Here is a 12,929-nt window from a genome sequence, read left to right as displayed (position 1 = left end):
TATCCTGAATGCTGAAATAAGGTAGTTTCTTTCATTCCAGCTAGTCATCCTTAAAATACTTGCAAAAAAAAAAAAAAAAACTTAATCACGTTTCACTTCATTGTTTTTGGCAGTGCAGTTGTACAGCTCCTTTCCTGTACAACAGCCAAACCAGTAAGTCCTGATCAACCTGATCTAACTTCAGCTGATTTTTTTTCAATAAACATCTACTGTTAAAAGCTAAAAGATGTACTGGTGTTAGTCACTGATGTTAAGATTTGTTATCTTGTTAAGATAATGCCTCATGAACAATAGTAGTACAGGATTAGAAATAAGACCACATTGTTGGACGCAAGTATCAACAAAACTGTATCCTGGCACGATTTGACAGTTGTTTCTCTCTCTCTCTCTCTCCCTCTCTCTCCCCTTTCTGCTTAAGCATGCAGGCTTGATCAACAGGAATTCCCATCTTTTGTAATGTTGGTGTAAATCTGTGACTAAAAATGGACTCTAAGAAAATGTGAAACAGACTTATATTGGTTTGTATTTGCCATGTTTTGTGCTGGTTGAGCCAGACTCTGTGCTTTGAATGTCTTTCTCCGAGAGTGAGATTGTAAAGTAATATCAGTACTGAAAACAAAACCAAAGCTGTGGGTTTTTTTAATCACTATCTGACTTTTTCGTCTGTTTTTCTTGTTTCATTTTCACAGAAATAGGGTTAAGCTTCAAGAGAAGCTCTTTTGTCTTATCTGAACAATGGTCAGACAAAAGTTCTTTTTTTCCTACAGATAAAGAGAAAAAAGAGTGTTAAAATTATAGTCTTACTGCAAGCATGCAAAAAGACAGATACCAACAACTTCTTTTGCTGCATCTTTTACAAGGTCTTTAAAATATTTTTCATGGTAACAGTGATGTAGGATTAAATAAACTTATGGGTTTATATCCATCAATTGCAGGTGCCTCATTTGGGATCAGATATCACATAATGTACTTCTATGTTCTCTATAGCTGATAGTTTTGAAATTAAGATTTATAATCTTCTCAACATTCATCTGTTTTTCATAAAATGCCACAGAGATTATTGAAATAGCTAATGTGAAAAGAAAAAAGAATGGGGGAAATCATACTATGGGGCTAATTTTGTCCCTCAAAATAGAGTAGACACATGTTTCACATCATCTCAACCCTGGAATTTCCAGACCAACAAAAAAAAAGGGGAAAAAAAAACCTTACGTAATTTTGATGAAAAGATAATGGAGTTCATCATCTTTAATGCTATATTAAATAAAGTTTTGTTTAGGTTTTTTTTTACTTATTTAGTGTAGGTAATCATTGAAATTTTTGTGCAGAGGTATGTTCTGCACATCTTGATGTTTCCAGATGTCTTTTCTTTCGGCATCAGATCTATACTCTACTTTGTTTCTTCAGATACAATAAAGGCAACACTGAAAATATGTTGCTTGAGTTTTTCCCGAAGCAAAAAGTTTCTTTAGTCAACCTGGACTGTGTATTTGGAGAGTTCCTGTCTGTTCAATAGGTGTCTTTAAATCGCTGCCAGTGACTTGACCTTAACTAGTCTGTGTTTCCTTATAAAAATAGATATCTTCATTTATGGTCTAGTTTTGTTTTAGGGGTTAATCTTCTTGGGATGCTATAAGCTTCTTAAAGGATTTGCAATTTTACTGGCAATCCTTCTTTTCCTCAGCCACTTAAGGAAAAAATAAACATGGAGTTAAAGAATTCTACTGTTATTTTCTTCATGGACAAGAGAAATGGGATTTTACAGCTGTGGGAAAAGACTCCTTCCCTCTCAAATATATACATAGATGAAGAGATCAAGGAGTTCAAATTCCAAGGGGCTGCAGAAGCAAACACTCTGTGGGCTGGTCCTGACTAAACAGTGTAGTTTGAACCTTTTCAAATGCTATTTGCCAATTAAATCGTAAAAAGTAATTTTCAACTTTAATTCGGGAAAAGCAAGGGCACAGTGTATAAATGCACCTTTTATTATCATTAGTCACTAATAATAAAGGTTAATGTTTGTTAGGGTTGGTATTTATTGCTTGCAGTAATGCACATGTTCTGCTTTGACCAATACTTAAGCAAATGGTAAGGATCATTCTAACTTGCAGATTTTAATTGTAGCTTAGCAGTATCTCAGAATGGGTACTTTCCATTCTAACCTTGCTACTTAGCAGGTTACCTAATTTTAATTAGAAGACGGGTCTGTTTACTTGCACTTGCTTTTCTTTAAATCCTACCATTAATAGATGTGCTGTAAGAAGTGATGATCTCACTATTGTCATCCTCAAATGCATTTTAATTTTTTTTCTGAGTAATTGCAGGCATGCTGCAAGTGGAATATAAGAAAACAGTCTTTTTTAATAGCTGTGTTGATGCTGGGTTATGCTACTGGATCTCAAGATTTTTGCATCTTGGGGGAGTCAATAGGAAAGATTAGATGACTATGTAGTTCTTAATGCCCATTGTATATACAGTTTCCAAATATCTGCATTTTTTTCCCTACTTTGTTCTTTGTTACAGTGTAGTTGGTTTTGCCCATGTGACAAACAAGGCTGTTGAAGAGATTTTTAGGTTTGCTAAAGGTTTTGCACTAGACCTGCCTGAATAGTACACATTTTTTTGTAAGACAAAGATTTTTTTGTATTATGTTTGGTTTTTTTAAAGCACAGCTGTTCAGAGGCTTCATAAATTTGTAGATGCTGGGTATGTTGTTGTATCCAAAAGATCGCAAAAAAACCCAAGGAGTCTCTTCTTAAGGATATTCTAAAGGAATCATGATGGCCTCTGAAGAAAATTAGCTTGACTATATCGAATTAGGGTTTTTTCAGAGCATTCAGGAGCCAAAGTTTTTAAGTGTTTCAGAGCCTGATCAGAATTGGTGATTTCTCTCATATATAGCCAGCTTTTCTTCTTTTTCCCTTTGAGGAACAAGCGTCTCACTTTGATCTCTTTTTTGAGTCCAAAATTCAGGTCGCATTCTATTGCTGTTTCGTCAAGGAGGGGTTACCAGATAACATTGGCTTTGGAAGATGGCATCTTTAGCGTGCCCTTTTCTAGCTGAGGGAGAAGGCATTGAATACTGAAGTGCTCCGCAGAGGTTACAAAGCTCTGTGCTGCCTACTTTTGAAGTCTCAGTTTTAAATTTTGAATTTACCAAAACCAAACATTTGATATGTAAAACAACTTTCAAGTACTACAATATGGTATCTTTAGATATTTGATATTTGAATGTGTGTTTATATAGATATGTTGAAATTAATTTAGTACAGGGAAAAAAATTCAAAGCTAAAAAATCTGGAGATCTCTCTCACTGAGAATCCACGTTTTTAAAGGTAAAGAAACCTTTAACGTGCATCTGCTCTTCCAGATTCAAGCTGGTTGACCGTGTAGAATTTTTACCTTATTTATTTACATTAGATTTGCAGAGTAGGATGAGTGCTCAGAGCTCTCCTAAATGGAAGAGCTGTGCCTAGCCAGCCAAGGATTTGTAGTCCCAGAGGAAAAGCTCTTAGAACTCCTGATGCGATGTGCCAGTATAGCGCCATAAATTTTTCATGGCGAAAAAATATCTTCGGATGCTCTTTTCCGAGCTGTTGGAGAGCAGTGTTCTGGCTAGAAAGATAACAGCACCTTTCTGGCTTAAAAATAGAGGAAGGGAAAAAACCAGCTGGGTTTAAATGACTTCTAAATGGGGGGGGGGGGGTGGTGGTGTATTTTCTAATAGGCTAGAAATTAGAAAATGAATGACCCTTAGTTCACAGGACATTAGAGCATACTTACCTTAAAGTGTCTGTTGAGTAACAGAATCTCCCTCCTATTTACACAACAACCGAAGCACAGCATATGTCAGCTGCTCTGACAACAGAGTAAGAAGTAATGCCAGTATATTTTAACAGTAGTTGGAAAATGCATTGGAACTACTGAGGTTTACTCCAGACTCTCCAGTGGTTTGTTTTCGTTTTGGAAAGGTGGTGTTTGCTTTTTGAATTTAAAATCACGTTATTTAATCAAAATGTGTTTCTAGGGAAAATTATGTTCCGTTATTATGGACAGAATATGCTCGGTAAATGCAGCAATGAAACTTTAATATGACTATAGACAGTTCCACAAATTCTGAATCTTCTCAGTTTCTTGATAGGAATTGAAGAACTCTCAGTGTTCTTATGTTTTGTGAAAGGAAGCTGAAACTACTTCATTGGTTCAATTTACAACTAGAAGATACAGTAAGCAGAAGGAAGGTGCAGTATAACAGAATCGGTATGCTCTGTCAGCAGTGGTAGAGGTAAAATAATAAGTTGCTAATGTCAGGTGGGTAACAGAAAAAAAAAATTGGCAGCAGTAAAGACTTTTTAGTAGAATAAAACAGCCAAATCATTTGTTTAGTATAGTATCTATATTTAGTATAGTATCTATGAAACAAGGTGAAGTAACATGTTTTTTAAAATCTCAGCAAGTTCTGGGGCTTTTAGGTACAGTTTTCTTCAATATCTGTGTACTAACTAAGCTCACTTACTTGATTATGCAAAATTCCAACACATTCACACTTGAGTGTGTTTGGAACTTGTTTCTAAATACAAGGTGATGATTTACTCATAACAGGATAGTTAATTCTTCATTTCAGCACTTTAAAGATGCATAAAAGTTGTTAGCTCTGCGAATAGGAGGAGTATTGTTTGTTTCTTTGTAATACTATAGTGCCTAGCAATAATAGCTATGACACTGGCCTATAAAGGAATGAGTTGTAGTGAGTATGAATTTATCAATAATTCTGTGAAAATAAACTGGTTTTATTTCTCAAAGTAATAAGCCAAGTGGATAGAAAAGAAACAGTAAAATATATATATCCATTTTGGAAGGATTTTTATTGGTTACTCTCTTTATATTCTCACCAGCAAACTGTGGAGGGAAGGTCTAAAAGAAAAAATTTAAAAAAAATAAATCCGTAATAGAGTAGATGAAGAACTAATTGAAAAACTTAGGCAGAAAGGAGGAGTGGCTCACTGTCAGGCAGGGAAAAGGTTTCTTCTGCAGGAGTGTGTCTTGGGTCTGCTCTGTTCAGTGGCTGTGTTGCAGCTGACTGAAAATACTGTGAATGTACAAATTTGTGAATAGTACAAAATAGGGAGGATGCTCTATTAGAGTGGGCTGGTGGAGGACTAGAACATAGTGCCTAAAGAAGTTAGAAGGATTCTTTCATTACACACCTTTAATGAAACATCAGACGAGCATCTGCCAGTAGTGGCCCAGTAAATCCTCCTACAAGGGCATTTTTCAGTGATCCTAGGTTTTTCTGTAACGTGCTGAAAACTACACCAAGCATGGGAGAGAAACCAGAACAAATGTACCAGCTTCATAAGACATAGTTTGAATCATGAAAAGCTTTTGTGGTTGCTTAATTACTGTGTATACAAAACATCCTGAAAGATTTGAATTTATGCTTGTGAACATCAAGCTGGATTTGCAGTATGTGCTTTGATATGTGCAAAATGATTACTAGGCAAATCATGCCAGCTGGAGAGAGGAAAGTAGACCTTTGTTTGTCTATTCAATTGCTGCAGGAGGTACAGGCTTCAGAGGTTTACAATATCCATATGATGTCCACAAAGTACGTGGTAGTACTTTGGAGTTTAAGTAACAAGTTCTACATGAATGTGCGTGACAGAAACTCTGCAGTCTCTGTCAACTTGAGGATTTTGAGTTTCTGAAGGCAGTTGTTTTACAGTTCAGATTGCACCTTTGGTACTTTCTCCTAATGTTGTTTTCTTCCATGAACTTCATCCCATTACTTTGTGTGGCTTGGTTCAAAGGTTACTTGAAGTAATTTATTTCCATCCTTGATGTTAACAGAAAAGCAAAGAATGATTACAAGTTCTGTTTCTTCCTTAGTTTTCACACATTAGTTAGAGAAGAAATCTGTAACTTTGTGTTTCCCAGAAGCTCCCTCTAAAGATGAACCTACGGTAAATGTTGCCAGATGGTTAGCTTTCTTGTGGTTTAGCACTATTGCATTTTTGTATGTAGTAGCAAGGAGTGGGAACAATTAAATTGGTCAATGACTAGTATTGTATAATGTTAGGGCTAGAGGGTTTAAAAAGAAGAAATTGTAGTGGGGGAAGTCGTCTTTCACTCTGTGGAGAAAAGATCCTAGTAGTTAATTGGGGGTCAACTGCAGCCGTGTCTAATACTGTAAGAGATAATATATTAAATTTTGTAATTCTTAAAGAATTACCTATAGTACAATACACTATATTGTTTACTTTTTATTCTTCTGCATTGTTTGCTTTTTTATTTTTTCTCAGCTGAAGCAAGATGAATGGAGCTTTCTGCTGTGTTGGTGCAGGTCATTTGAACAGCCTTTTGCAGGTGCTAGCAGAAGGATTTTACTGTGTGTCAGTTGGCACCCGATAAATGTAAATACAAAAGCAGGACCCAGCAGGTGTTGTGTACAGTGTCACATGGTGAGCACTTTTTCTTGAAGTAAAAGTACAACATCCCTTGTAACCAAAATCTTCAAAAATTTGCAGAGGTGTTAAGATCATATGAGATCAGCTACTATCTTGATACTGTAACCCTTGCCCATTTTGCATGCTTTTTCATGCTCTCATTTTTTTATAGCAGTACTCAGTATAGATGCTGTTCATATCTTCTAAGCATATCCTGTTGTAAAGAGAAGCTCAGTGTACTGGAAGCTGATGGCTTTGGTCTTAATGACCATTTAATGATTTATGACCACTGTCATCATTTCCATTCATAAGGATCACAGACTTTGTGAGGGTGACTTCTCTGAAAAATAAAGCTTTATATATGAAGTTTGAAAAGGAGCTGAATTTCTACTACTTACAATAATATTTGTGGTTACAATTTGTGTATCTTAAAGCAGGGTGACAGCAATCCCTAAGAGTAGACTCCTATTGTTTATGCACTGTGCAACTACATCAAAGCCATCAGATATAGTTTTCTCTTGATTTGGTATCTTATCACCCAAGCAGTTCAACATAATGAAAATATTTCTTTCCTTTTGGTAGGGACATGCAGGTTTATTTTGAATGGGTAGGAGTTTCTTTAGTTGCTTTTAGTTAGCTTTTGTATCAGAAACAAAATACTTGCAATGATGGTAAAAAGGCTGCATCTGGTTCGTAGCAAATGTAGTGCTGTGAAATACATTTTTCTTTGATGAAGGTTTCTCTGACAAATGTGGTTTTTAAGTTGGCCTTTTTGAAATACCTTGTATCACCTGTAAGTTTTGACATGCTAACACAGAATTGTTTATACTGGCTAATTACAAGGAAGCTCTAGTTCTTGTGTCTGCTTTAATAGTTAGTTCTGTAAGCCTAAAGAACTAGTTCTATCCCTAGTACATTGCTAAAATTTAGGGTGCAAGAATTAATTTTCAACTACTTTTTGTAGTGCTGTCTTGATCCCCTGTCTTTTTGACTGCATTATTTTGGACTGTATATGGGCTAACAATTTTTTTCATACCAAAATCTGATAAATAAGTGTTTGGGCTTCTGCTTGGAATTGCAAGATGATTAAAATCATGTGACCAGCAGGGAGGAGAACTGATAAGTATTAAACTTCTGTAGCACCTCTCTTTCCTATCTTCCTGTTGAGTACTGCAGCAGAGCAAGAAGAATACAACTGTGGAGAAGAATCACTGTCACTTGAAGCATAAGGTAGCAATGTGTTTGAATTGGGTTTTCAATACGGCTGTAAAAGGAAGAGGTAAGGAAGGCAGTTGTATCTGATAGCTGAAGTAAAACAGTGTAATGCTGTCCTGCCCAGTCACTTCTCGGTAAGTCCTTGGTGGCCATACCTGAGAACTGCTGATCACTCTATTCTTTAACTATAATTTCACACTGTTATGAGATGCATCTATTTCTTTAGATTTGTCTGCCTGATACCCCTTTATTTAATCTGTCCATTTCACCTGCTCCTTTGATAAAGTAAAATGAGTTTCAGAAGCACTGTATCAATCTTTTTTTTTTGACTGGAACATAATTTAAGTATGTTACAGCCTAGACTTTCCAGGACTGGCATCTGATTCACTGATAATGTTGTTACAGTGTTGAAATGTTGTTTCATTGGCTGTGTGTCTTTATGGAATTAATATGTAATGAGAAATTAATACCAGAGAAGAATGTTGTCTATTTGTTCCAAAGGATGGATCTTGTACTTGCGTGGTAGCACGTATTTGTGTGTTTGGTATTGATAAATAAATTACAGAATACTTTGGTTCCATCTGAAATCAGGAAAAATAATTAGCTCTAAATAGGTTAGGTTAGAATGTGGAAAATTGAGAACTATTTTGGTGTGTGTTTTTTGTTGGTGTTTTTTTTTTTTTTTTAGTTATGTGACTTGAATCAGAGTTCCTTCTGCTGGATAAATGCCCACATTCTACGGCAATACGTGGCAAGAGGTATTTTCCAGCTATTTTCAGTCTGTGAAAGAGAAGATCTCTGTATTGTAACAGTTAAGTTCAGCCCATCTATCTATTCTTCAGTGTGTTGGTTACATTGCATCTTCCTGTGGCTCATGATGGGTTTATTTGCCTAATCCAAGTTGTAATAGAACATGGGAACTGTTAACCTAAGGACATGCTGAAGGATCTCTTTTCCCAGTGGCAGAAATAAAGCAGTTTTACTGAACGGACAGAAGCATTCTAACAAAAACTGCACACCGTTCTGGTAACTAAAGGAACGGGGTGGTCTGTGGCCAGTTGTCACAATTCTGTGCGACTTCAATTACAGTTCCCAAGCATTACCAAAACTTCCGTCAGGCCAGTTAGGGGCATCGGCCTGCCAAGGTGCAGCTTCAGTTGACAGCAGTTAATGCCGTAGTGACGCTGTTGAACTGTGTGATCAGCGGATTAGGCACTGGCTGGGAGAGGGCTCTGCATTCTGGATTGTGTTTGCAAAGCCCGAGAACCCAATGTCAACAAACTCTTTTCTACTATGTAACTCTTCACTTCTGTAACACCCATTGTCAAATAGCATGTAATTGCATATAATTTGATCTGTAATGGCAAGTTGTAAAAGTACTCGATGCTTCTTAACCACGCTTGGTGCTGGCATCCGGACTTCAGTACCTTCCTTGGGTGGCATTTTCAAGCAGTTGACTTCAATATTGTGTGTGTATGTGTGTTCAGGGGAGTGTACATTACGAATTTAAAATGTATGTAATTTTTAAAGATTTTTTTTTTAAATAAAATGTACTGATAAACTCTGTGGTAACTCTGTAGTTAAGTGGGTTTGGTTATCAAATAATGCAGCTAAATTCTCCTTAATTGCATGTCCTAGAACTACCTCAGTCTTCAATACTCTGAAGCTGGAAAGAGTCAGTAACTGCTAAAATATACAAAATGCCTCTAATTCAGTTGGTTTCTCGTGGCTTATTCAGTTTTTTTTCCAGTGCTCAAAGAAAATTATTTTAACTGCTGCTTAAGCATAGAAGTCATGGTGATCATCCTTTAAACTCTTTATTCCTTCTAGTTAGCTTTTGAGACGTTGGATTTTTGATTATTTTAAGTAGTGGTATTGCCTACCAGGCAACCTTAACTCTTAAAATTACCAATTATTTTAGTAATTTCAGTGGGATTTTTCTGGTTTTTTTACTTAGTGTTTAAATGTTGTGTGTTTTAATAAAAATATTTGCATTTTTTCAGAGAATATTTATACGTGTAATGCCTGTCTTCTATGTTTTTTCTAATCCTACAATCAGTAGTCTGCAATAAACATTTAATGTACTTTTTGTACGTAGAAACATAGGAAAAACAGGTGTTTTAATGCAAGCTGAAAAACATCTGGAGCGCAAGATTTATCTTTCCTCTGAAAGAGACTTAAGGGAAAAACAATTCTTTTAGCTGTTCATAAAGTAGAAAATTACCTTCTTTCCTAACTGGGAATTGGAGAGAAGCAGCTGTCTGACCATTAATTCTATTTGTACAATGCTTGACACTCTTGCAGATGTGTTTGCTTTTGTTAATCTGAAGCGATTCCAGGATTTTAATATCCAGGAATGCTAAATGGGTGATACGCACATATATATTTAAAGTATCTTTTAATAGGATATTTTGGTATGCCAAAAAAGTCGTCCTGAGCCACAAAAGCACTTTTTCATCCATGGAACATTGTGTTTTCTCAGTTTTCTTGCAAATGCTGTGGAAACTCAGTACGGATAATCTCCCAGGGATTTAATTAAATGTTGTTAGCTCATTTAAAGTTCAACTTAATGTTTTAATGATATGCAAATGAAAAAGCAAGTGTACCATTTCTGATCATAGTGTTAAGAGTGTCGCTGTGAAAATGGGAAGCAGATGTGGCATTAGTGTAATTCTAAAGTATTCCCAGTTACCTCAGTGGAAGAACAGTTAAGCCAATATTAAGAGAGTTTTGAAAATCTCATTTCTGTTTCTAAACAATTACCAATATCATAGTTTTTTCCCTGTGAAGTTGTTTCTTTTTACAAAATACCGAGACATTCAAAAGGACAATTAAAAACAGATTAGAAGAATATGTAAATCATTTACAGATGCAGTTCCAAGGTTGCATTTGCAAACCTGGAGATGCTTATCTTGAAAATATGATGTAGAAGACTTCATTTTCAAAGCCTGCCTTCAAAAACATGAAAAACAAGGTGGGTATAGCCATGTTTGCTTGATGTTCTTTCAGGATTATTGTAAACATACTTGCAGATTGGAAATGAGGGGAGCATGTGTGTCTGTGAAGTCTATGTATGACTTGTCTGAATAGGCATTTCAGACCTTCCATTTCAAATTCAAGGAAGACAGGAGACAGGACTGGTTTAGCACCAGACCACTCCCCACTCTCCCCTCCCCCAAAACCCCAGAAAAACACCCCCCTGACAACTTCACATATTAAGACTGCTTAAAAATCGTTTCTGATGTTTTTGGTTGTTACTGTGAGTCAGAGTTCTAAAATAATTAAGTTGGAAAAGCCAGGAGAAAGAATTGAAGTTGTACCTCTTGTTGAGTCTCTGGGAGGAGACCATAAGATAGCAGTGCTTAGTTTTGTTAGTCCAAGTTTAAGTGGCATGTTGAAGTTTTATCTTGATGAGCTGGTAAGGTTGTTGTACTCGTTTTATTTCCAGCAAAGGGAAAGTAATTAAAGTACATATTAAAATCCCACTGATTGTAGGACTGGTATGTATTTACAACTTGGCTGCCTTGGTGTTTTGTGTCTCATCAGGGTGATACCTGAGTGCACTAAGGTTTCGCAAGTGCTTTGAGAGTCGTAGAGTCTCTGACTTCCCACTGTATTGCAGAAGCTGGCTTTAAACACAGTACATACACACAATACTAAAAATCGTGGTGTTAAGGTGCTCTCCCCACCCTCTCTTAAATAACCCTGTTCTGCTGAGTCATGGCCTTAGCCTGAAGGAAAACGCCTCAAGAAAGCAGGAAACTTTCTAGACACAAACAGTATGTATTCTTTTTGGTATTTAACTTGGTTTTCTACTCTTTTTGTTAACTTTGATCAAAGCCAATGAGATTCTTCATTATTTCTAGTATTATACAGCTACTATAGTTACAGTTCTTTTGTATAGTTACAGTTTTCTGGTACCATTTAGGTTTTGTTATGGAAATGAAGCAAAAGCAAAAAGCTGATCCAGCAAGTTATATGTAAATCCAAAATAAAGTCACTTCATACCAATACACACTACTACAATACTTATGTGCAATATTGTGAAAAATCAACAATTATGAAAGCTAAGACAAATATGCGCCATAATAATCTGAAGACTGGCACTGCTGCAGAGAATGCTCTGGGAAAAAAAGTGGCTTCTGAAACTACTGCATCTGAAGTGGGATGAACAAGACCATCTGGAGGAGGGCTACATCCTCTGCTGGCATGTCATCCCCTTGGCGAACTATGGTAGGAACTTGCTGATGCCTGGGCTCCTGTACATCTGCTTAGTGGACAGTTGTGCATTCAGGCACCACCAGTTGTCCCTAAGGATGTGTCTGTCTTGCCTGCTTCATAGTCAAATTTTTCTCTGTCCTTGAGATGACAGGATTTTTGGCAGACAGTCTGGTATAAGGCCATCTTAGGATGTGAAGATGCTTCATCACCAGCAACGAGAACAGACAACACGTTTTCTTTTTCAACTTTGGTCGTACTCCGTCTATACTTTATTTGGGAAGAATTTATTGAAATTTGACCTTTTAATTAGAACATATATAATAGAGACACATTATTTACCATATTGGGGGCTTTCTATCCTGCTGTTTACTTGTTTTGTGGCAAGGTATGTGTGTCTGCTAGAATGTCAAGCTTACCAGTTGTTTACCTTGTTAACTGGATACTTGTCTTTTTATGTTAATTTAGAGCTGTACCACATTTTGCCTTAAGGAATAGACTTTTCTTCAAAAAACTAAGTCTCGCCTAAAATATAACTTCAATTATTTGACGCTACAGCTGGAGAATATGCTGTTGTCATTTTGACACTAGAATATACGGTGATTTTGAAGAGGGTGAGTGTTCTGTTACATCTTGTGTTGTTGAAGAGAGTCAAATTCAGGCACTGAGGTCTCTTTCTTGGATGAGGTGCATAATGCATTATTCTTGAATTTCATTTTTAGTAGGAGATGAAGGCTTTACATCACAATAGCTAAAATCGTGTCCGTAAACTAGGTCTTTCTGAGAGCTTTCATCTAAATCTGGCTCATGAACTGTGACAGTATTCCACATGTTGTTCTTCCCCAGGGATTTATGTAAGAGTTCTCTCATTCTCCTGTTTTCTTTGGATGTGGATTCCCAAATGATTTCAAGTTCCCCTTCCACTTTCCTAGAAAAAAAATGAAGAGAAATCCTAATTTTAAAAACACTTTTCGGCAGTACATAATTACAGTATGTGGATAAGCAAATTACAAACTGCATGTATTTAGCTACTTGAAATTATCTGGCTGA

At 36.3% G+C, this 12,929-nt stretch overlaps 1 protein-coding gene across 5 annotated transcripts in view; it reads right to left on the bottom strand.

Moving 5' to 3' along the window:
- Window positions 1-12,128: 12,128 nt before the first annotated feature.
- The window catches only part of CEP89 (centrosomal protein 89), a 43,197-nt gene continuing 42,396 nt past the window's right edge, over window positions 12,129-12,929 (bottom strand). For all 5 annotated transcript variants that reach the window (XM_069793498.1, XM_069793500.1, XM_069793501.1 and 2 more), the window contains one exon: window positions 12,129-12,807. In XM_069793498.1, the coding sequence (XP_069649599.1) occupies window positions 12,579-12,807 (229 nt within the window). In that variant the 3' untranslated portion in view covers window positions 12,129-12,578. The remainder of the gene's footprint in view (window positions 12,808-12,929) is intronic.

Source organism: Haliaeetus albicilla, chromosome 10 (genome assembly GCF_947461875.1).
Source record: "Haliaeetus albicilla chromosome 10, bHalAlb1.1, whole genome shotgun sequence".
NCBI classification, from domain to species: domain Eukaryota; kingdom Metazoa; phylum Chordata; class Aves; order Accipitriformes; family Accipitridae; genus Haliaeetus; species Haliaeetus albicilla.
Note: the sequence above shows the minus strand (reverse complement) of the source record. Positions and strands in the feature narration are given on the sequence as shown.